This window comes from Leptonotus elevatus, chromosome 1 (genome assembly GCF_054856555.1).
Source record: "Leptonotus elevatus isolate MCC_2025b chromosome 1, RoL_Lele_1.0, whole genome shotgun sequence".
Lineage (NCBI taxonomy): Eukaryota > Metazoa > Chordata > Actinopteri > Syngnathiformes > Syngnathidae > Leptonotus > Leptonotus elevatus.
Window position 1 is genome coordinate 44,899,811 of NC_141239.1, and position 22,151 is coordinate 44,921,961.

Genomic DNA, 22,151 nt, shown 5'->3' on the forward strand with positions numbered 1-22,151 from the left:
ATGGTTGAAATGTTCCATTTAAACAAATGTCGGTGGTTTAAACAACCAAGATGGCATGATTGATTTGTTAAATGACATAATTTCTATTTACATATCAACTTCAATTTAGATGCTTAAAGAAAACGTACACTCTATCTACACTGACTACAAGAAGCGGAGGAAAAAATGAACAAATGGCTATTGCTGTACCAGCTGACTCTACCTCCCTCTAGTGTTTTTAATGTTGATAAGCGGTTCAGATAATAGATGCGTGGAATGTCAACTGTATTGGAAGATGTTATCATACCTACGACACGTCAGACTCGACGTCGATAAGAGGACGTGTTAAAGTAAGGGAGCCAGAAAAGAGATGACGTCATTCACCATGCTTTTATCAAAGAACATATACAGGTCTCCAGAACCAAAAACACAGCTTCAACAGTGCTTACGATTATGTCTGCAAGTACACAGGACACACCTTTTATAAAAATATCAGACTCTGGATGCATAGGTTAAGTCAAACTCTATTCTGCTTTAACTCTAGAACCCCCCCACAAATCTTGTTAGTCCTCTCCTTTAAACATGACGCTCGCACCCTGTCTAGCCACACTTTCTCTCAACTCATTTGAGTCTTAATAAAGCCTTTAGCATTGTCTTTACCTCACATTGCACTTTCATCCAACAACGGCCACGCCGTGCTTCAACTTCAGCTTTCGACATGAATGTTTTGACACAAACACAACAGGCCTACCCGGTTAAAAAAAGAAAAAAAGGAAAGGAAACAAAACAAAACTATGCTTATTAATAAAAATACATATATAATAAAGTAAGAGCTTCAGGTATACATTTGAAAAGTGGACAGTTAGCACTGGGTAAGAAACCTTTTGATTGTAGGATGTACAACGTGAGGCAGTCTACGGCAACCACTCTCACGAAATGAGGCCCAGAATTAATAGAACACAACGGATGAGCAGCATTAACATTTCCATTCAATGTAAGGCTCTTCACATAACCATTACCATAAGTTAACACACACAACGTTTGTGTTAATAGTCATCTTGTCAGTGCAGTTTGAGGTTAGGTCAAACAGACTTCAGTTATAAAGCTACCTGCAATTAGAAACAAAAAAAAGTTATGAGAATAAAAGAATGGCATTGAGAAAATTTCCTTTTGGAACATTAACAAGCAGGTGCTTTTTTTGTTTCCATTCCTATCCACTTTGTAGGACGCAAACTTGCTGAGCTGCATTCCTTTGAGATGCAGATCAGATATTCTGCTTACCAGCAGGTCAAATGAGCTTGGTGAGGAGGACACTTCCTTGTATCGTACAATGCAAGTTTGCAACCTGTGAACGCAAAAGGAACAATTACCTTTGACTTTACTTGTATGATGAGCCTTGTTAGTTGAAAGCACAACGTGTGGTCCGGCCTCATTAGTGATAGTTAATACAACTGAGAAAGGAAAAAAGAACAACTAAAATATAAAAACCCTTTAGAGATGGTGAGGTATCTGGAAATTTAAAACAACTATTCATGAATTGCAATTGGTACACATGATGAAACTATAAAAACTCAAATGTTCTTTTCCACAGTGTACTTCATCTCCATCCTGTTGGAACGTGTGCAGACAGCAGTTAAAATGAGTAGTCGGAAAAGACCAAGACTAACGGAGGTCCCCTCTGCAGCAAAGACACTAAGGCTGAAGCAACAGCATGTATGAAGGTGTGTAAGCAAGCTGCAACGCGTCTATTGTCGCCGCTCTGTTCTGTTCTGTAGCGCTCGGATCAGTGAGGGTTAATCAAATAGCGTGCGACACTTTGCTCCGCGGCATGTCCATATAAGGCTATTGCAGAAACCCCAGGAAGACAAGCTCGTGTCCCCCACCCACCCCTTGGCGTTCCCCTGGAGTCTTGGCACGAGGTGCGCTGGGTGGCAATGGAGAGAGGGGCCCAAATACCTTCTCTCATAATCCAAGACGACACCACGCAGCAGTCATCTCTCAGAACTAGCTCGGAAACACTAAAGCAGCAAAAGGGCCCGGAGGAGGACAAAGAGCTCAAGAACGTGAAAGACGAGAATCCCGCTAAGAAAAGTGACAGAAGCTCGACAAGGGATCCGGCAGGCAACTGGTTAGCGGCTGCTCGAGTGTGGCTACGGAAGCCCGTGAGAAGCAGGGAAAGCGGGCGCTCTAGTAGGTGAGGCGCGAGGCCTTCATGTTGTAGCACGGTCTGTCAGTCAGCGCCCCCGTCCCGGAGAACAGGGACAAGCCCTCGGATTTCTCCAGCACAACCTCCAGCTCCTGAAAGTCCTGCAGCCGGGCGACGTCTTTGTCCTGGGCACAAGAGGGACATTCATTCCAGATTTCATCAGCCGTTGAATATCGCAGCCACATGAAGCAGCACATTTCTACTTGCTCCTGCAATCCCTCAATATATCAACGCCATCAGGATGTTATTAACCTGCACAAAATGTACGGTGCATTAGGGCTGGACGATTAACCGAAATTTTATAGCGATTTCGATTTTGGCTCCTCTCAATCATTAAGATGTAATAATCGAAGAAAAACAATTCATGTGCGGAACGCTGCGGTGCGTTTACAAGTTACCTACGTTGTGAAAGGACCCTGAATGCACCATGTAGCTTGTAGCTAGCCCAGAGCGAATCAGTGTGATTCTGCCGTCCCTAAGCGTCCTTTAAGCTGTTTAATGACGCGAGTCACACGACAGTTGGAGTTAACTGTAAAACTAAACACACGATAAGGAGAATTACATACAGCGTGTATTTAAATATAAAACACGCTTCGTTTTTAACACATCGTGAGCCTAGCGCTAATGCTAATGCAAGTGAATGGAGGACCCCATTCAAATGCTAAGAAAACTTCATGAGTAAAAGTCCTTCAAATAAATATTCACACACAAATGCTGTGGAAACACATACCCACAGGTAAGATTACACCACTCAAAGGCACAAAATATTCCCAATTTGTGAAAAATTAGTTATTTTAATAGAATTCAATTGCAACTTTCTTCTGTTCACATTGTAAGCGCAAGCCTGAGATTTAATCAGCCAGGCTAAGGAGCCAGCCGGGCTCCTAATATGGGAAATTGAGGTAACCCGACAATTTTCCAGGTCGCCCTTTGATAAGAAATATGGTCGTATCGTCACAAAACTGAAAATAATGCAGGGTTACACGTTAAGCCTTTTCAGGTGGTGGCCAAAAACCTAATTGTGGTGGCCCTGCCAGAACCAGCACTGTCCCTGTATATTGCTGGCTTGGTCCGATACCTCACATATTATAATTTGGCCAATTAAAAAAAATTTTTTTTTTATCTATACTATTAGTTGGTTACATGTGTGTGTTATTTTTGACAAATTATTCACCAATAAGATAACTATAATAAGTAATAAAAGAAAATAATGATTCCTGTAGTAATAATAAAAGTGAAAAATATTGTATATTAACTCATTCACTGCCATTGACGGTTGTAGACGTCAAAAATTAATTTGAACTATTTTGATTAGTTTAACATTTTTTTCCACTTTTGTTAACAAGAGTATGAAAACCTAGAATTGTTTTAATGTACATTTAGAACAGATATAAAATTTGTGATTAATTGTGAGTTAACTCATGAAGTCATGCAATTAATTGCGATTAAAAAATGTAATCCCCTGATACTCCTAATTTTTAATAATCTTTTCTTTTTCTTTTTTTTTTCGCCTCAGGCAATAATTTTTTTTTTAATTGTAATTAATCGCATGACTTCAATAGTTAACTCACGATTAATCATACATTTAACATCTGTTCTAAATTATAGGTTTTCATACTCTTGTTAACAAAAGTGGAAAAAATGTTAATCTAATAAATAAATAAAATTGACGTCAATAGCCGTCAATGGCAGTGAATTAATTAAAAGTGTTGCTTTCATCACATTTATTTATGAAATGTGTAAGGCCATTTGTAATTTCAACTCTGTGCTCAGACTATATGGACAGCCTGTAGAATACACAATAAAATGTATTCAAAAAACTAAATACATTAATAAAATGAAAGAAAAATATCCAGTGGCCATAAAAAGTCCCATTCAAGCTATGTGGTTGTATAAGCTTTTTCAAGGCAAGTGCAAGGAATTTAATTACATTCGATACAACAGTGAGTGATTCAAGCATGTTTAGGACTACAGTAGCTCACATTCATCTAAAGTTCAACAAAACCTGTGCTGTTGCAGTTTGAACACCGGGTGGCACACTGGGCGCCACCCACGTAATGACCTACTTCACTAAGACAGTCGCAGAAGAAAGTAATGGATGATGGATGGATTTTAGCATCATGATTAAATATAAATAGTAGACTGATTGCTGAGAATACTGCACAGATAATCCAACCCAATGTCCGCTACAAGCACAGACAGCGACACTCTCCCAATTGAAGACTAGTTGCGGCGATCGAAGGCTTTTATGTGCCGCGATTGGATCGCAACAAAGTTACATGCTATGCTAACGGCCACAGTGAACGCAAGTGAACTCGTTGCACACTCGAATGGGAAAAGGGAAAATATGGAAGAGGTCTCGCGATACTAGACACAAAATCATGGCGTTTGAGCAGTGCTAAGTGCTAACGGTGCTGTCTTCTTTCGATGCAGTCACCAAATGAACGTAGCTTTATAGCGCGTGCTGTCACAAGTTTGTGTGCACTCGCAATCATTTTCAGGTCGCCATCCGGGTGAATGGTAGCGTAAACCGAGTTTGCCTGACGCGGTTTTTAGTCGCCATTGGTGAGCTGGCAAACGCTAAAACTCAGCCCTGTAAGCGCCATGGATTCATGGCACCACACTGCCCCTAAGAAGCCAAAACACGCAGGAACACCTAGCAATTACTGTTTTAGTATACAGTATTTTTATTTTACTTTTTTTGTGTATTCTAAGTTTTTTTTTTTTTTTTTTTTTTGATGCACAGCATTTTTTTTTTCTTTCCCTCAAAATGCAAGGATACAAATGTATCCAAGGAATTTTTTTGTTTTTGGTCATGACATAGCATAAAATACAATCCCTGAGGTCCCAGGTTAGCCGCCCAGACTTGTGAAAATAACATTAAATTAAATAAATATGATATAGAGGGTAATGTATTGCCTAAGTTTGAAAATGAAGAATGAAAATGCAAGCAGCTTGAATTTCGTATATCTACAAGGTTATGTTTGCTTTGATTTATTGTTTTTATTGAACATATAAACACATTACAAGTCTAAAATATAAATTGAAGTAAAAAAGAAAAACAAGAAAGTTTATATGTTCAAAAGGGGTAGGAGGAAGTTAAAAACGTATTTAGTCCTACCCCCTTACTCGTTTCGTGGTGATAAAATAAGGTAATGTATTTCAACAAAAGGAAATGTATAAACCTAATCATATATACAAGTGCACTTTAACATATGCACATTAGCCAGCGACATATGTACATGAAAGTCATAGGCATATACCGTAATACATTTATGAATCATATCCTCATACTCACATATACGATTTTCATTACACTCACACAGATACATCCAAAGAAATTACAGTGTATATATACAACTTGAACAGCTCATGTCTGATGTAAGTAATTTTTTTAAACTTTACTTTTAAACAATGTTTTCAATTCAGCAAGTGGCTGACATCTTTTCAGGCCAGTTCTAAAACCATTCCACAAATTAACACCTTTTACAGAAACATACCTTTGCTTAATATTTGCTCTTGTTTGAATTTTTTTTGACACTTGTACCCCTTATGTTATAAGGAGTCTCTAATTTCAAACAGCTTCGGAGTACTGTGGCAGAGTAGATTGTTGTGTACTTTATACATTATTTGTGCTATTTTACATTCAACTAAGTCGTATAATTTCATTGCATTTGATTTAATAAATAGAGAATGAGTTGGCTCTGTACATTTTGATTGATTTATAATTCTTATGGCTCTTTTTTGCAGTTTGAGAACAGGACTGGTATTTGTTTTATATGCGTTTCCTCAGATTTCCAAACAGTAGGTCAGATATGGTAATTATAATGAACAATATAATGATTTCTTATTCAGGACATCCTTAGTTTTAGAGAGTATCCCTTTAATTTTTGACATTATCTATGTGTGACTTCCAACATAATTTTTCATCAATAACTACTCCAAGAAATTTATTTTCATACACTTGACAAAAAGAATAGTGTTCTAGAATAAAGTGTTGAACGCGAAGGGATGAATGGGCGTAAGGCTATGATCATAGTTTTGAGTGCCGGTAATTTAATTTTAGTAGTTAAAAAAAATAATAATAATAATCAATGAATAATTATTTTATTAATCGGGATTTCAATCTCAACAATTTTTTCCATAATCGTCCAGCCTTAATTAACATATAGCAATAGGCTGCTTTGATTGAAGCCTCCGTGTTGAGTCTTCTTCCACTCGGGACGGTGCGACGCATCCTCGCTGAGATTAGTGAGATAATCATAATCATCCACTTACATTTAAATGCATTGTTGAGCTAACATGTTGAGTGATTGGTCTATTCAATCATTTGTCGGTTAATTACAAGTAGAGTATGTTATACTTGACAAAAAATAAAATAGCGTTCAAGAATAAACGTGATTCAACGAGAAGTGATGAATGAGCGTAAGGCTATGGTCATAGTTTTGAGTCGTTGAGTTTTAATAGCTGAGAAAAATATTAGGTTTTAAAATCAATTAATAATTGTTTTATTAATCATGATCTCAATCTCATTCAAAACAATGGATTTGTGATGATTATAATGAACTATAGAAAGCCTCAGTGTACACAAACTTGTCACACAAACAGACAAAAGACTGACTTTTTTGAATACTTTTGATGTGTATTTTGAGTCCCTTTAGAAATGGTCAGGTGAAAGAATGGCACTGACTGTATAGTTATTGGTGTCAAAAAAGGGGTTCAACTTTCAAAACGAACAAGGATAAGCAAAGCATATCTTACCTTTCTCAACATGGTGTTTGGCAGCTTGCGGATCTTCTCCACATGTTCAGCGCTGACGTCCAGTTCACGGCAGCACACCCTCAGCAGCGATCGATACGTGAGCTCCTGGCGGTCCAGCTCCACCTCGATGAAGTCATTCTCACGCGCGTTAGGGTTCTGGATACGCACCTTCAGTACTAATTCTGCAGTGGGAGTCAAGTCACAGGTAGGTGCACCCATTCAACACAATTCTAATTAAAGTGACAGATTTAAAAGACTGCCATAGGCAAGTAATCGTGTATTTAATTATCTATATCTAAATATACAACAGCTCTTTCACTGCATTTCATCAACTTTATGATGTCAGTCCATCAAGCTTCGCATCACATCAATCAGAAATGCGCTATGCATATAACACAACTTACATTTTCTTTATTGTTATCCATGTTTTCTGTACATAAATATGTAAACTGCTCATTTGTGGCAGCACCTTAGAATTTGATTACAGCTGTCAGTCTTTTGGATTAGGAGTCCATCAGTGTGATACATCTTGACTAAGGCCCCAAATCCAGCTAAAGAAAATCTGCCACATTGAAGTATGCTATTCTTTTGTTGATGAGCAGTGCACTTTTGGGATTGGAATTGTTGGTTTTTACGTAACTCTTTCAAAAATAATAATAATTGTTTTTGAGTTTGTGAAGGTTATTGGTCACATTAATGATGGAAAAAGTTTTAAAATGATGTATCTTATCTTGGTCTAATTTTTTTATGACAGAAATCTGGCATTTGACCAGGGGTGTGTAGACTTTTTATAGCTTCTGAACATAAAGCAGCTTAATTCTAGTCATCAATCCAAATATAAACGTTTGTCACACTGACTGAAGTGACCATTATTATTGACCAAATAAGGACTAATTACTCAAAAATTTACTTACTGATTGTGAAATTGCGGCCTGTTTAGTTGAACATAAAATCATATGAATGGCATCAAGTGGATATACAGGTTCATTCTACCATCTTCTATCTGGCTATGTAATGTAATTGTTCTGTCTACAAGTATTATGCATTTGGAATAAATAAACAAAGACACATTATCTGTAGTGAATTACTTTGAACCAATTAAGTGAAGCTGGATAATTTACCACAGCACACCTTATGCTGATAGTTGTTAGGGATCTCAGCTTTACAGTACCACGGTGGTTGATACCCTAATGGAAGTGTCCCCAAAGTACAGTGAAGAAGAATTATTTTTGGTCTGCTTCACAGCAACACAGACCTGGACAAAACTGCTACGGCTTTATAAAAACCTGGGCCATGCAGTAGTGGAATGACACATTTTCGTAAAGGCCTGAAAAGAGTTTACTCTCACCTTGCACATTGACGGGGAAGGTGCTTGTGAAGAAAAATGGCTGGAAAGCTGGCACAGGTCCGCCTGGTTGACTGTAGCCTATCTGCTGCGGGACAGACTGCTGCCTGCTCACTGTTGGGTTAGCGTTGGTCACTGGAGCTTGGACCTGACTGCCATTGCTGCAAGCCAAACCAGGGCTGGGTGAGGCCAAGGGAGGCGAGCACACGGGTCCATTGTGTGGTAAAGCGTGGTTGACCAGGTGCGGCTCAACTGACAGATCCACAGGCACTGAACAGTTTACAATTGTGTGGTTGTGAGATGCGGTCAAGCCAGGTGACACGCCATTTTGCTCAGCCACTGGAACAAATTCCCGGGTCTGAACTTGGCTGTGAGCGATGGGGTTTGCTGGTGGAACGGGGTCATCGGAGGCCAGGCTATGTGACATCTGAAAGTGCTGGTTTGGAGAAAGTGGAGCTGAATTGCTTTCCGTGGACTCCGTGTGTTCCGCGGAACCATTTTGTGCAAGGTGCTGCGAAAGGAGGACCTCCATCTTGTTATCCATCTGTGCGTATAAGAAGGGAGGGTTGGACAAATAGTTGGGGATGATTGGCAACTCAGGCTCCTTGACTTCAGGCACGTCCTCAACTTCAACTGTGGAAGGGGAAAAAATAAATAAGTTTATACAAGCTTGATGGGTGGGAAAAAGTGTTTGTCTATGTTAAATCATATACTGACAGATGCTAAATGTGATGTATCTCAATAGTATTAATATATAACATCTGCATTAAGTTATTCCATGAAATAAAAGACAGTTAAATTGACTCCATTCATACAAATACAGTACTGCAAAGCTTGTTGCGTACGGCAGCCACATTTTTGTTCATGTTAATTGGTAATTCTGTGTTTTGATCTACCTCACAGAAACACTACAAACAAAAGTTATGAAGCAGAAAAACAATGAGTGACAATCCTTTACCTCCTAAAAGGCGTTTGATCTCCGGTTTGGATGTGAGCTGTGAGGCCAGCTCATCCTTAGCTGTGAGAATGCCTTTGTCTGCGCCACAACTAAGTAAGTAGGACACGATCTGCTTATGGTTCCGCTTGCATGCCCAATGCAGGCAAGTCCTGGTGAGATTAAAGACAATTACGCACATGTAAAAGAGATACCCAAATAGCAATCTAAAACGAGGTTTGAGTGAAGTTAATCTATTATAGCAATGTATAACTTGTACGCATGACTACAAAAAAAATCCATGTTCATGATTGGGAATATAATTTGACTGTAAATATTTTGTTGTTCAGTGTTTTGTTTTGTTTTTTCTTGAAAGCCCAAATTACCCACTAAGGGGATTTCCGACAGGCTGCTCTAAAGGATTAAGCCGTGATTTGCCTAATGAGATATCACACAGACCAAACCAAACACATGCAACTCACCGAGCAACTACTTGAAGTTGTTAAATAGGCTTCAATTATTTACAGTAAGTGAAGGCAAACACGTTTGTGGTTTTCCACGTTAGGGAGACCTCAGCCGCTCACTTAATATTATGCTTTAGTGCTCAAACTTACCATCCGTTGATTTCATTTTGGGAATTGACGTTTACTCCACTCTCTACCAATGTCCGTACTTCGTCAATGTCCCCGATTGCAGACGCCTCTCTCAGTCGCTCCTGGAGTTCTTTATCCAACGAAGTAGTGGACATGTTGGCACAGGTTACGGGATTTCTGAGTTCATATGATATACTAAAGCCTCACGCTTTAGCCTGACAACAATGATGACCAAAGAGCATTAGCCACCGGGCTAAAAATTAACTACAGTGCCAGCTAGCTTGACTAGGTGATAGCAGTCTTTAGTGCTAATCTTAGATAGTGATAACAAAATGCTTCCGCTAGACTTAACAGCGGGATTCTTGAGTGTTTACAAAGCTGTTTTCTCGTTTGCGTTCGGTTCAGTTTGTACTAGTACTGTTAGTCAACACCCGCAATCCAGTCAATCTTGTCTGCGGTGCCTGCGTTCCTTCTTCCGAGGTTTGCCAGAAGCACCGCCACATAGTGAGGGGACACTTTTGCATGTAACAACGACTATGCACACCGCATTGAGCGTGTTGGTACGTTGCTGAAAATACGCTGGTGCGTCCGCCATATTGAATGTGGCAGATCGTAAACTAATGCAAATACATTTAACTTCATAAAGCGCCTTTCCTCAAAGTGTATACATTTAATGCCGCTCATTCAAGTATTCAATCACTATTATGGCACTTAAAAAACACTTTTAATAATCGAATTACTCTGACTGGTGCCATCGAATGACTATAACTGGTGTCATCGAATGACTATAACTGGTGTCATCATTGCCAACATGTTACCCACAAACGGCAGGTAGCCCCCAAGGGCCATAAGTGGCCAGCAGGCCTGTTCTAAAAATTGGATTTCCTAGCAATGCTGTAGAAATTATCATTTGAAATTGCAAACACTTGCAGAGATTTGTCGAAATTAAGGAAATCTTTTTCCTACCATGTTAAGAAGTCATTGACGATCATTTCCACTAAATGTAATTAAATGTGGATCAATCAAAGTCAGCGAAGACGCTACTGGTGAACGAGCATGCGCTCGCCTTAGGCGCTTGCCTGGTTGGGTGCGCCTGTTGGCCACGTGGCGTCCGGGAAACGATTGACCAATTCCAAATGATTGGTACTAGCTGCAATTTACACACGGACATTACTTAAGATGAACTGAGCGAGGAGTGTGCAGACTTAAGTCTGGGATTGATAACGATATGAATCAATTATTATCATAATCAATGTATATATGATGCGTATAAGAATCGATGGGGACTGGTTACTAATAAGGCATGGCTTCTACCCTTCAGCCCTTTTTTCGGATGTCAATGTTACAAAAGATATTATGTGATCGATGTAACCTGTAACAATGTGTCCGAAAGGAAACAACGAATAAACTCCCGCTGTGTTGCTGGTGTCAGGTGGAATCCTTGTACCTTCAGGCCATTTTTTGCTCCGTTTAGTCACACCAAAAATACATTAGCCTATGATGGTAAATAACAAAACTAATATGGCTCACATGATAGCGTGTCTGCCTACCAAGCAGAAGGTCATGAGGTTGCTCCTCGGCAGTTAAGTAACTTTTTTAACTGGGAAAATGTACCCAAAACTATCCTTGTAAAGTTTACAATATAATAAAAAAGTTATGTATTTTTTTTAAAAGTAAATATCACTCGGGGGAATTTTTATTTGTTATTTATTTTTTACAGTGGAGGTGAAGTTAGATAATTACACAATAGATTAATCTGCAATTGCACATATTGTAGGCATTCATTCACACACTATATACACTGATTTATTATATAAATCAAATCACCGAAAGTATCTTCTCCAAAGCTGGAGAGGTCATAGGAACCAACTGAAACCAAATGCTGCAGAAATTATGTTTTACGTGAAACATCCAAATCCCCGTCCCAGTGTCACAAGCATTTTATTCAAATACCATCGTCAATTTTCTGTTGCACAAGCATTTCACTTTTTCATTTAAAACTGACACAAGAGTGTCTTATTTCTTAACAACACTTTGCCTTTTTTGCTGAATGTAAATTAAATATATTTTTGTCCAGCAGATGTCACCACATTGAGTTGTATCAAATGCCTCGAAGAACTGAACCATTTCAACAAAATTGCGTCAGCGGTACAGAAAGCAGTGGTGAAGCAGTGTCATGACTCACCACACTGATTCGTGGCAAATGCATCATAACACTTCAAATCGATGTTGACACAACCACAGCAATGGATGCAGAAACGGCTCTTCTGGACATCAAGTAAAACAATTCAAATGATGCACAATCTTGTTTATTGAATGATACATGTTATTTGATGGAAAATGAATTAAATTGTACTCCTTTAAAATTAAAATTAGAAATTAGAAGACGTATAGAAAGCATAATTTCTTCACTTTCCCAAAGGTGTTTGCAGTAAAATTCTCTCAGAACAGTAACCAGTGTATCAAGGATTCTCATTTGTTGGACTTCACAGTCGCTTTGAAGCAGGTTTGATGTCACACCATGTGCCACCGTCGAGAGATGGATGAAGAAGTAGTTTTGATTGACTGAATGCTGGCATCTGTGCAAACAGAATGGTTGGGTCAGCATATTCATACAATTAAAAAAATCATAACTTCCTAGCTGGGTCATTATCAAAACACAGCCACTGACATTATACGTAATCAGTTAAACGTTTAGCTTTATCTTGTTAGCCAGAAAAAAAATAAGATTTTGTCACATCTTAATATCAGAAATAGTGGTAATACTGATAGACACAGACATTGTTCATAAACCTTTCCATTTGTATTATGTTTGTTTGGCTTCAGTGTTGAAGGCAAATGTGTATGTTTACAAGTGTTAAGAATGATCATTTCAATTTCACTGCAAAACTTGTTTTAACAATATATGGGATACTGTATGTACAGTATAGGATTTTGAAATAAAAACGGCAAATATGTCATCATAAACTCACATCATATGAAAGGGTGTCAAGTTTAATAATATTCAGTTCAAGTATACAGGTAGTTTTTGAAGACATTAAAGAAGTGCTATTGATCGTATGTTTACACTGCCTCAGCTATGACATTACAATGGCCCAGGTAAAAGGGAAATACATTCAGGACAGAAAGTCAAAGTCCAAAGGTAGGCTTCAAATCTTTAAATGTAAATCGTATGGGGCCATTATTGTAGCAAAACTATTTACAAATGTGTATTTCGATCCACAAATATGTAAAAAGATGTGTACCCGAAACTGAAGTCACAATTGCGTAACGATAATCCACAAAGACCCCCTCTCTACGAGTACGAATCAGTTTTGCACAATCTTTGTAGCGAAAAATTTGGTGCATTTACAAGTTACTTTTGCACCATATTTACCTCCATATCATAACACTGAACCATTTCGACGCATTGCTTCATATTGATTCACTGCTTCCGAAAGCTTCGGTTTCTCCATCATTACATTATAATAATGGACTTGCTTTATTATGTGTGCGTGCGCGCGCGCGAATTGAATCGGAGTTGCATTTCCGGGTCAAAAGTCTGATTCACTTTCGCAGTTGGTGAGGGGTGACGTCATCGCCGCTGCCATTTTGATTCAATGGACTTTGGGCGCTTTGACATGGTGTGAACTGAAGCTCCGCGATATATTGTTGCGTACTTCTAAGTTAAGCAAAAATGATTTCTGCAGCCCAGCTACTCGATGAGTTAATGGGCCGAGACAGGAATTTGGCCCCCGACGAGAAGAGATGTAACGTCAAATGGGACGACGAGAGCGTAAGATAGCATTCTTGCTAATTTTAGCCTCGTGGGGCTACTCGCTAACGTAACCAAACGTCTGTTGTGTATGGAGTACAAACTCGCGTTGTAGGTGTCTTTGAATATATTTTTAATGATTATTCGTGCAGTTATTTAACGATGGTTCATGCAGTTGTCGAATGACGTAGCCGTAAAATATGGTCGATGCACCGGGACATAAATGTAAATCCACACACGTTGAACCATTGTTAGCCTGCTAATGCTAATTAATGCTAGACCTCACAATGATGCGTCAGTTGCATGCGTTGTAATCGGATTTGAACCCGAAACCAGGAGAGATGTATTGTGATCAATAAATCGGAGGGGAATTTGTGTACGTTAAAACATTTTTTTTTCCCTGTTACTAGGTGTGTCGGTATTATCTGTGTGGCTTCTGTCCAGCGGAATTATTTACAAACACACGCTCTGATTTAGGTAAGTCAAAGACTATGACGTGTACGTTCAAAATAATGTACGTTGGTATATGATGAGAAGCTGACTTAACGATTTCCATTTTCTTTTGGAAGGCCCTTGTGAGAAAATACATGATGAAAATCTTCGGAAAGTGTAAGCAATGTACTTTTTTAAATATTTTTACAGTGGATATTTTGCCGTGACCGGCAACTCGCCATCTAGCGCTACCTGAAGCGCTTGTACAATTTTATTTTTGCAAAAAAAAAAAATTAGCAACATTTTTCTTTTTACACAAAGTATGTCCTACTTCCCGATAACCATGCTCTTAGGGTTATGGTTAGAGTTAAGGCGTCAGAGAGGTCCACAACTTCATTTCAGCCACCACGCCCCTCCACGCAGTGCCCACCGTGCCCCAGAGAAGTTTTAAGCTATGGTCCACGCAGAAAAACATGGCAGATGAGCAAACGCTGTCGTAAGCAATAGTGGGCCGATTCCACTAAAGGTTTGTGTGCCATTTGCGTGGCGCTTACCGGTATAAATGAAGCAACCCGGGAGTGTCTAATCCACGAAGCACGTGTAGATGGAGAAATTTATTACTAACTGCACTGCCAATCAGATTGCGCCTGGTGCGCCGGTGGTTTTGCACGTTTAAATGAGGTAATATGCATATATTTGGCCCACCTCTATGCAAATAAAACCCATTGATAAACAGCGTCAAATTCACTAACATTGGCGCTAATTGCCACATGACGTTTGAGTGTCACAAATAACATCTACTGGAAGCTTGTGTAAACTTGGCACTATCAGTGGAAGCCTGTCCACGCAGCAGCTATTGGCGCACAGAGAAGCCATGCAGACAGAGCCGCCCACCTCCCTATACACGCAGATCATGCACTGCGAGTTGGGCGCCATTTGCCATTAGAGGAGGGAGGGACATTTTGTGTGACAGACGATCAGGGAACGATGGGGCGTAGACGTCCTTCACTGACTCCTAAAGTCTGGGAGTATATCAACCATAGCGGGGGCAAGCCGCGTTAAGTATGGAGGCTGCAAAACGTGTGATCGCTGGATTCCGCTAGTCTCACTTCTGCAAGGAGCATTCACGCGTCAAGCATAACCCAACTTTTCACAAACACTCAGAAACAAGAAATGCCAAATGGAACATGCACTAGTAGGAACACAACAAAACTTGGCTCGTTGCAGTATTAATAAGCCTGAATGCGTTCTGGAAACCATAGACATGCAAAATAAGTCGACATGACACGTCACTGTGACCTCCATGTTCGTGGAAGACTGGACGCCAAACATAATCAACGATGCATGTTCTGTATTGAGAGCAAATGTTTTAGTGCCGACAAAAAAGTGAAGTGAAAATCGGTTGTTATATGAGCAAGTTATGATTTATTTCGCATCTTCCCTCAAAATGCATGCATTTGCATCCAGTACGGCACGCTGTTAGCATAGCATGTAGCTTTGTTGTGTTCCAGTCACTGCAAATAAAATCCTTTGATCGCCATAAATTGTTTTAAATTGCACAGAGGTGGCTGTCTGCCTGTGGTGGGCATTGGGTTCGATGGTTTGTGTAGTATTCTCAGCAATCAGTCTTCCATTTCTATTTATTCAGTCGGTACATGGTGCTACAGTAGCCATTCAACCTCCGTGACTTACTTCTTCGACTGTCTCAGTGAAGTACGTACGTCATTACGTGGTGTTCATACTGTACAGCTTGTGTTTGACTCCAGATAAATGTGAGATACTGTACTCCCAAACATAATTGAAACACTTGCTGTTGTATCCAACATAATTTAATTAAACTTCCACCTGCACTTGCTTTGAAAAGAACATACACAACTACATATTTTTAATGGGACTTTTTATGTTCACTAGATATTTAAAATTTTTTTTTTTAAGTATTTAGTTTTTTAAATGGATTTTGTGTATTCTACGGAGTGTTAATATAGTCTGGACACAGAGTTAAAAATACAAATGGCCCTACACATTTCATGAATAAATTGGTGTTAATTAATTAATCACAATTTTTTTCGCATTAATCATGTATTTAATGCAGATTAAACATACTATTAATTTTTACCACAGATTATTTAATTAGTTTATTATTTAGTTAAAGGTAGCACATGTTGTTTGAGCAATAAACATAACTACATGCATTAAAGTAAAGCATTTAATAAATGTTTATGCATGACATTCTGAATATTTGTTCATGTAAAAATATTGGGGCCATTTTTTGTCCATTTTTAAATTATGCAAGTAATTAACTGATAAGAAAAACAGGACTGTGCAGTGGATCAAAAAATGTTGAAGACGTCCTCATAACATTGTCGAAAGAATTAACACATAACAGATTTATATACTGTTTCCCACAGATTTGAAATCTACTTGGGTGGGGGCGGTGGGGATTTATTTAATTTTTATTCATTTTACATTTCCTATCTTGCACCGACTGTTTGCCTTGTTTTTTCCAATTCGCTTAGCTAGAAATATGTCCTATGGTACAAAAAAAGAAATCTATTTTCAAAATATGGCTAATTAAAATGTCAGGTTACCTAAAATCTTGCAGATTACGCACACACACTCAGAGCTACTGGTAGCTAGCTAGCAGGCTAGCTAACTGTAGGTGACTGCAGCTCCGAAATGAGCGCACCGTACTATACTTAGCGCATACATGCTAAAATACGATAGCTAGCATTCTACCATGTGTTTTAAAATGGCAACTGGACCAAAATAGTGAGTTCAGTTGTACTTTATAATTCAACTATTTAACTCACGGTACTCGCGTTATTCGTTGCCCTCCACTCAAACAGGCGTTCACAATCCATTCACATACCGTGGCGTAATTCGTCCAGCCGGTGCGGCCTCCCAGTTTGATTTGGTGGATCGCTCCGATGCTTCTTGCAACTTAACTTTCCCAGTTTCAATGTCCAGTGGTTGGATCCTCCCGGAATTATGGCAAGCCCGACGTTTTCATGCTTCCTCCCCTTCCGAATCATGGAGTCAGTGATGTGGAATTATCTCACGGATGCTCTATTCCCATGTACAACCGCGTAACTGCTAGCTTGCAGTTTAAATTGTGCCTTGTAAGCATGTCTCGACTTAGCTGATGCCATTTATGGTGTTCCGCTGGAGTTTGAGTTGTCTTTGAGGATAGCGCCCGGTCGCTGCACACCGCCAAAAGGGTGGGGTCCAAACGGGGTAAACAAAATGAACTCCAGGAGAAAGGTCGTCACACTGGCGTTTAAATGTATCTCTTTTTCTTCACTTTCTCGTTCCATCTCCACATTCAAATGCATACAGCCTCAACTATATTCTGCCTTCGCCGCCGCAACGTCGTTAATATTTGTGTTTTGCATTAATGGCTTGGAACCTGTGTTTTAAAATTGTGTGCTGCAACATTCCATGTATATGTGAGCTATTGATAATGTATTTTATTTTTGTTCAGATACGAAAAGAGCTCGCGTTACATGAAGGAGGGATATGAGCGGGATTTTCTGCGCTATCTGCAGTCACTCCTGGCTGAAGTAGAACGGCGAATTCGTCGTGGGCATGCTCGACTCGCACTTTCCCAAGCTCAGCAGAATGCAGGGGTTAGTGCTTCATACTTTTCTTTAATAATACTGAAAACTTGCAAGTTATAAATAGAGCTTGTCTTTTTCACTGCTAAAGGTACCGTGTTTTTTTCCCCCTCACAGCAAGCTCCTGCTCCAGCAGGAAAGAATGAGGAGAAGTCTCAGGTTCTGACAGAGAAGATTGAAGATTTAGTTATGCAGGTTTGTTGAAAATACTGCAATAACAGTAACTTTATTTTTCCCTTTTCACTTACATGGCTGATATAACACTGTACTGTAATATGCATAGATTGAGGAGCTGGGCTCTGAGGGCCGTGTGGAGGAGGCTCAAGGAATGATGAAGCTGGTTGAGCAGCTCAAGGATGAGAGGGAACTGCTTAGCTCCAACCCTTCAGTGAGTCACCTAACTCATCCTCATCAGCCTACATCTGCTGCCTCTTAAGGATTTAATTCATTCTGTCATAATAGATGTAAAATAATTGGTAATTTATTAGATTTCATTAAAAATACTTGTTAATCTTCCAAGAATTCCAAACCATAAAGGACAACTAACTACACCATTTTGCAGTTTTAAATAGACAAAACATAGCCTATATATACACAACGCATCACATTTTTTAGGGGATGTAAATCTACTTTGTATGAATTATAAATCGAATATTGATTTAATAGATTAATACTATTAAATAGTGATTAAAGCAGTGGGGAAATTAGGATTTGTGTCTCACTTTTATGAAGCGCCATGAATTTTCTTAGTCAAGCACGAGGTGATGTCATCCACTACGGATGTCTTTCCATTCAGACAATTGAGAGTTTTGCGGCCCAGGAGAAACAGATGGAAGTGTGCGAGGTGTGCGGAGCCTTCCTGATCGTGGGCGACGCTCAGTCTCGGGTGGATGACCACTTGATGGGAAAGCAGCATATGGGCTACGCCAAGATCAAATCCACTGTAGAGGAGCTCAAGGTAATAGCGGCAGATGTGGGGGTTGGAGGGAAGTAACGACATATTTTTGCTTCCTGCTTCCTGCGTTTGCCTAAAATGTATTGTTGGTCACATTTCATAAGTAACTTTGCTGCTTGCTTGACTTCCAACAGGAGAAACTACGACGTCGCTCAGAAGACCCGCAAGGGGAAAACCCAGTCGTTAAGAAAGACAGAGAAGAGCGGGAGAAGGAGGAGCGGGAGAAGAAGCGTAAAGATGAGGAGGAAAAGGAGAAGGAGCGAGAGAAAGAGAAAGAGAAGGAGCGGGAACGTGAGAAGGAGCGTGACAGGGACAGAGAGCGGGACAGGGAAAGGGACCGCGACAGGGACAGAGACCGAGACAGACGGGCTCGGCGAAGCCTTTCTAACAGCCGCCATTCCAACCGAGTATCAGACCGGAAAAGAAGTCGGTCCCGGGATCGTCGGAGGTCCAGGAGCAGGGACAGGGACCGTGACCGCAGACGCAGCAGGTAACCCAAAGTGTTACTCTGTGATGTCAAAGTTTGGAATCAAAATGAAGTCAATATCTTAACTGTCTTTTTTTTTTTTTTCTTTTTTTTTTACATCGTAGGCTGTAGATTTGTTTGCTTTTTAATACTTCTATATCACTGACGTTTGCTTGTTCTGCAGGAGCCGGGATCGAGAGAGGGAAAGGGATAGGGACAGACGACGCAGTCGCGACCTTGACCGCGACCGCTCCGACCGGAAGCGACGCTCCCGTAGCCGTGACAGGAGGAGGTCGCGAAGCTCAGAGCGCAAATCTCACCGCCAGCGCAGCAGGGAGCGGGACAGGGAGAGAGATAAGGAGAGGGACAGAGATAGAGACAGAGACAAAGAGCGCTCACCCAAAGAAAAAGGTGATGACCCATGTCTGTTTTTCTTTTACAAAATGTGAAATTGGTGATTGTGCCAAACACCCCGTGATGCTTTTTTCTTTTCTTTTTTAAGACCGTAAGGCGTCGGAGGAGGAAAACACCAGCTCCAAGAAAAACAAGAACAGTAACGGCGAAACAGCTGCCGTCAAGGCTTCAACAGAAGCGGAGCCGATGGAGACAGAGGCTGCTGCCTCGGCCTCCCCCGCTCTCCTTAACGGCCAGCAAGAGCTCCTCCTTTCTGAAGGTGACACTCAGTCCAATTAAAACTGATCTGATAGGACCTCAGATCAGACTCAGGTAAGTGTGTCCTTCTCTTCACCCCCCTGATTCCCCAAACCCTTCACACACTCCCACCCCTCCTACACTTCCTTCCCCTCCTGCTCCCACCTTCTTTGCATTCACTTCAATTCTGATGATGTTTGTCTGATGTACCATATCCTGTTTTTGAATAGTGCATCATAAGTATGCACTGAAGATGAAGAACTAGGCCCGATGAATGAGAAGAAGGTAGAAATCATTCACTCAAAGCCAAGAGGGAAAGACCAGTGTAGCCCTGAGCAAACATGCCCAGAGGTACCCCTCGTTTTGTATCGCTTTTGATCCTTCAAGGTGTTTTGGTCCTTTACAAAAGTACCAGGAAAAAAATATTGCAATATAATCAATCCAATCAAATTTCCTTCCTGTAATTTGTTTCCTATTTGGCACTTTTCATTGGATAATGTGTGAAGTTATATTCCACATAGATTACAAATGGTTAAACCACAATAGTGTGTTTTATATGTACCCATAGCGGGACGATTTCATCCTCATATGTAAACACACCAATACTTGACTAGCAAATGCCATGCATTTCCTTCCTATGCCTGATAATGCTTTGCATTGTGTGTGTCTTTTTGCGGGGTGGTGCTGGTGGTGGGTTGGGGGTAGTCATAGGAGCTGTGGGGCGGGCGGGAGAGACGCCGTAACTAACTAACTGGAGGGTAGGGTTTATGGCATAATTTGCAGCTGACTTCCACACCTCACAGCGTTGGTGTTGTGGGCGAGACCACATGTGAAAAGGGCAAATTAAAAATCAAGGATACTCTCTGACTGTCAAAGTGTGCAGGTACTCACCCCAGGTACTCCTTTCTATACCCACATCCTTTTGTCAATGCTGTTGCCTGTACTCTCCACAACATCAACTTGAAAGTTTGATTGTGAAATGTCAATGTTGTTTATAGAGTTCATCATTCCAGCTTAGGAGAGATCACCTGCTTGATCAACCTCTGCCATAGGGTTTATTTGTAGTCCTCTCTGAAACATTTGTCACATCTGTTCATTTTTATTTATTTAATTTATTTTCTTTCAAAAAAAATTTTTTTCAACAAAACAGTTCACTTTTATAACTACAGAGGAAATGTCACATAGCTTTGACACTTGTAAAATGATTTAATTTCAAAGCGGTGTCAAACTTTGTAGGCAGTTGGTCAGCATTGTCAGCCAAACGCTGACAAGGCATGTCAGAGGAACTTAATAGTCTTTTGTGTGATGTACTAAGATACTCTGATCCAGTAGCAGCCATTTGTTTACGTTTTTGTTTAGTTTTTTGTAGAAAACTTGTTGCCGGGCTCCTTTCCTAACATTCCATTTTCTGATCATGTTTGTCCATCAGGGGAATCTGAGAGATCCATTGGAGGAAGAACAGGAGGAGGTCACCCCAACCACACCTTGACCTTGGCACGTCGCTGCTTATAAACAAGGTGATCCACATAGGTGTAGTGGCTTATTAGAAATCAACAACATACATTGTGGAAAGAGGGAGGAAAATATGGCTACAATGTTTTTCATGTCTCTGTTGATTGAGCTCATAGTTGGATGAGTCGTTGTGGTTAATGTAATATGTATTTTGAGGGGTCTTGACATCGGTCAGACATCACTTGAAATACCAAAAGTAGTCACTTTTTTTTCTTTTCTTTTCTTTTTTTACTTTGAGAATCTCCCTCTTTCCTCCACATTTAGTAACAACTCATTAAAAGAAACAATGCTTGTGGTTTGTTTTGGTGTGTCAGGTCTACTTCACTTTCTGATATATTTTAAACATTTTAAATAATGATGTAAAATGTTAGTCCAATGATGGGGCGTGGCTCTTTTTTTTTCCTTCCACATTGAGCTCCTAGTGATTTGCTTATCTTGCTGTAAAATATAATAGTTTCCTTTGGAGCCAATCATTTTGATTAAAGGCTGAAGATGTATTTAGGTTTGGTCAGCTTAAAATGTTCATGTGGTCTTGAGAAATAAACGGTGAAAAAAAAAAAAGACTTGTCTTCTTTCTTTAACTGCATACATAAAATGTCTATGTGGCCATTTGAAAAATCACAATCCATTCGGATTCAGCCTTTTCATTCCAATTGAGGTGTTTGTTTGGCCGTTCGGATTCTTTCTAATCGGAATACATGGCTCTATGTAAACCAGGCTAGTATCGGGTCCTGAAAGAAAAAAAAAAGCATGGATCCCTAGCTGAGATGTGGATGCACAGGTGAGTACACCCACTTTTAGTTGGGGAAGTGACTGAGACCTAAAAATCTCCAAAACCTCAGAATTTCAGCCACTTGTCAGTAAATATTCTCAGATTCATGTAGTCCTCCATGACAGAATTGGATGCCATTTACAATCATCTGCCTTTACTTTGGTACAACTTGTTCCC

The 22,151-nt window shown here is 39.9% G+C and overlaps 2 protein-coding genes and 1 long non-coding RNA gene across 5 annotated transcripts; 1 reads left to right on the plus strand and 2 right to left on the minus strand.

The window, feature by feature from the left end:
- Window positions 1–350: 350 nt before the first annotated feature.
- ankrd40 (ankyrin repeat domain 40) lies at window positions 351–10,320 on the minus strand. 2 transcript variants are annotated; one of them, XR_015094833.1, is made up of 6 exons: window positions 9,840–10,320; window positions 9,250–9,398; window positions 8,295–8,924; window positions 6,947–7,128; window positions 1,261–2,310; window positions 351–1,088 (listed from the first exon to the last, which is right to left on the minus strand). XR_015094833.1 is itself a non-coding variant. In XM_086075925.1 (5 exons), the coding sequence occupies exons 1-5, from the start codon at window positions 9,971–9,973 to the stop codon at window positions 2,167–2,169; spliced, it is 1,239 nt and encodes a 412-aa protein (XP_085932051.1). In that variant the 5' UTR covers window positions 9,974–10,320; the 3' UTR covers window positions 351–2,166. The 2 variants fall into 2 exon arrangements, 1 of the variants encoding a protein (XP_085932051.1); XM_086075925.1 differs by having other exon boundaries at window positions 351–2,310.
- A 1,791-nt stretch (window positions 10,321–12,111) lies between these two features.
- On the minus strand, window positions 12,112–17,202 carry LOC147182437 (uncharacterized). 2 transcript variants are annotated; one of them, XR_015094849.1, is made up of 2 exons: window positions 16,874–17,202; window positions 12,112–12,397 (listed from the first exon to the last, which is right to left on the minus strand). It is a non-coding gene; the product is annotated as an uncharacterized LOC147182437 (long non-coding RNA). The 2 variants fall into 2 exon arrangements; XR_015094854.1 differs by lacking the exon at window positions 16,874–17,202 and adding an exon at window positions 13,195–13,265.
- On the plus strand, window positions 13,388–21,763 carry luc7l3 (LUC7-like 3 pre-mRNA splicing factor). Its single transcript, XM_086076098.1, has 11 exons — window positions 13,388–13,593; window positions 13,983–14,049; window positions 14,142–14,181; window positions 17,486–17,630; window positions 17,736–17,813; window positions 17,902–18,006; window positions 18,415–18,576; window positions 18,708–19,063; window positions 19,224–19,450; window positions 19,542–19,765; window positions 21,120–21,763. Exons 1-10 carry the CDS (start codon window positions 13,495–13,497, stop codon window positions 19,730–19,732), a joined length of 1,470 nt encoding a protein of 489 aa, XP_085932224.1. The 5' UTR covers window positions 13,388–13,494; the 3' UTR covers window positions 19,733–19,765; window positions 21,120–21,763.
- Window positions 21,764–22,151: the final 388 nt, after the last annotated feature.

What these genes read in the sequence shown, in the direction of transcription:
- ankrd40 (XM_086075925.1), bottom strand. Translation starts at nt 9,973, where the DNA reads ATGTCCACTACTTCGTTGGATAAAGAACTCCAGGAGCGACTGAGAGAG. An exon ending in GATCAAACGCCTTTTAGGAG is followed by an intron (nt 8,925 to 9,249) that starts GTAAAGGATTGT and finishes CCCCTTCCACAG; the next exon opens with TTGAAGTTGAGGACGTGCCT. An exon ending in CTTCCCCGTCAATGTGCAAG is followed by an intron (nt 7,129 to 8,294) that starts GTGAGAGTAAAC and finishes CTCCCACTGCAG; the next exon opens with AATTAGTACTGAAGGTGCGT.
- luc7l3 (XM_086076098.1), top strand. Translation starts at nt 13,495, where the DNA reads ATGATTTCTGCAGCCCAGCTACTCGATGAGTTAATGGGCCGAGACAGG. An exon ending in TCAAATGGGACGACGAGAGC is followed by an intron (nt 13,594 to 13,982) that starts GTAAGATAGCAT and finishes CCCTGTTACTAG; the next exon opens with GTGTGTCGGTATTATCTGTG. An exon ending in CGTGACCGCAGACGCAGCAG is followed by an intron (nt 19,064 to 19,223) that starts GTAACCCAAAGT and finishes CTTGTTCTGCAG; the next exon opens with GAGCCGGGATCGAGAGAGGG.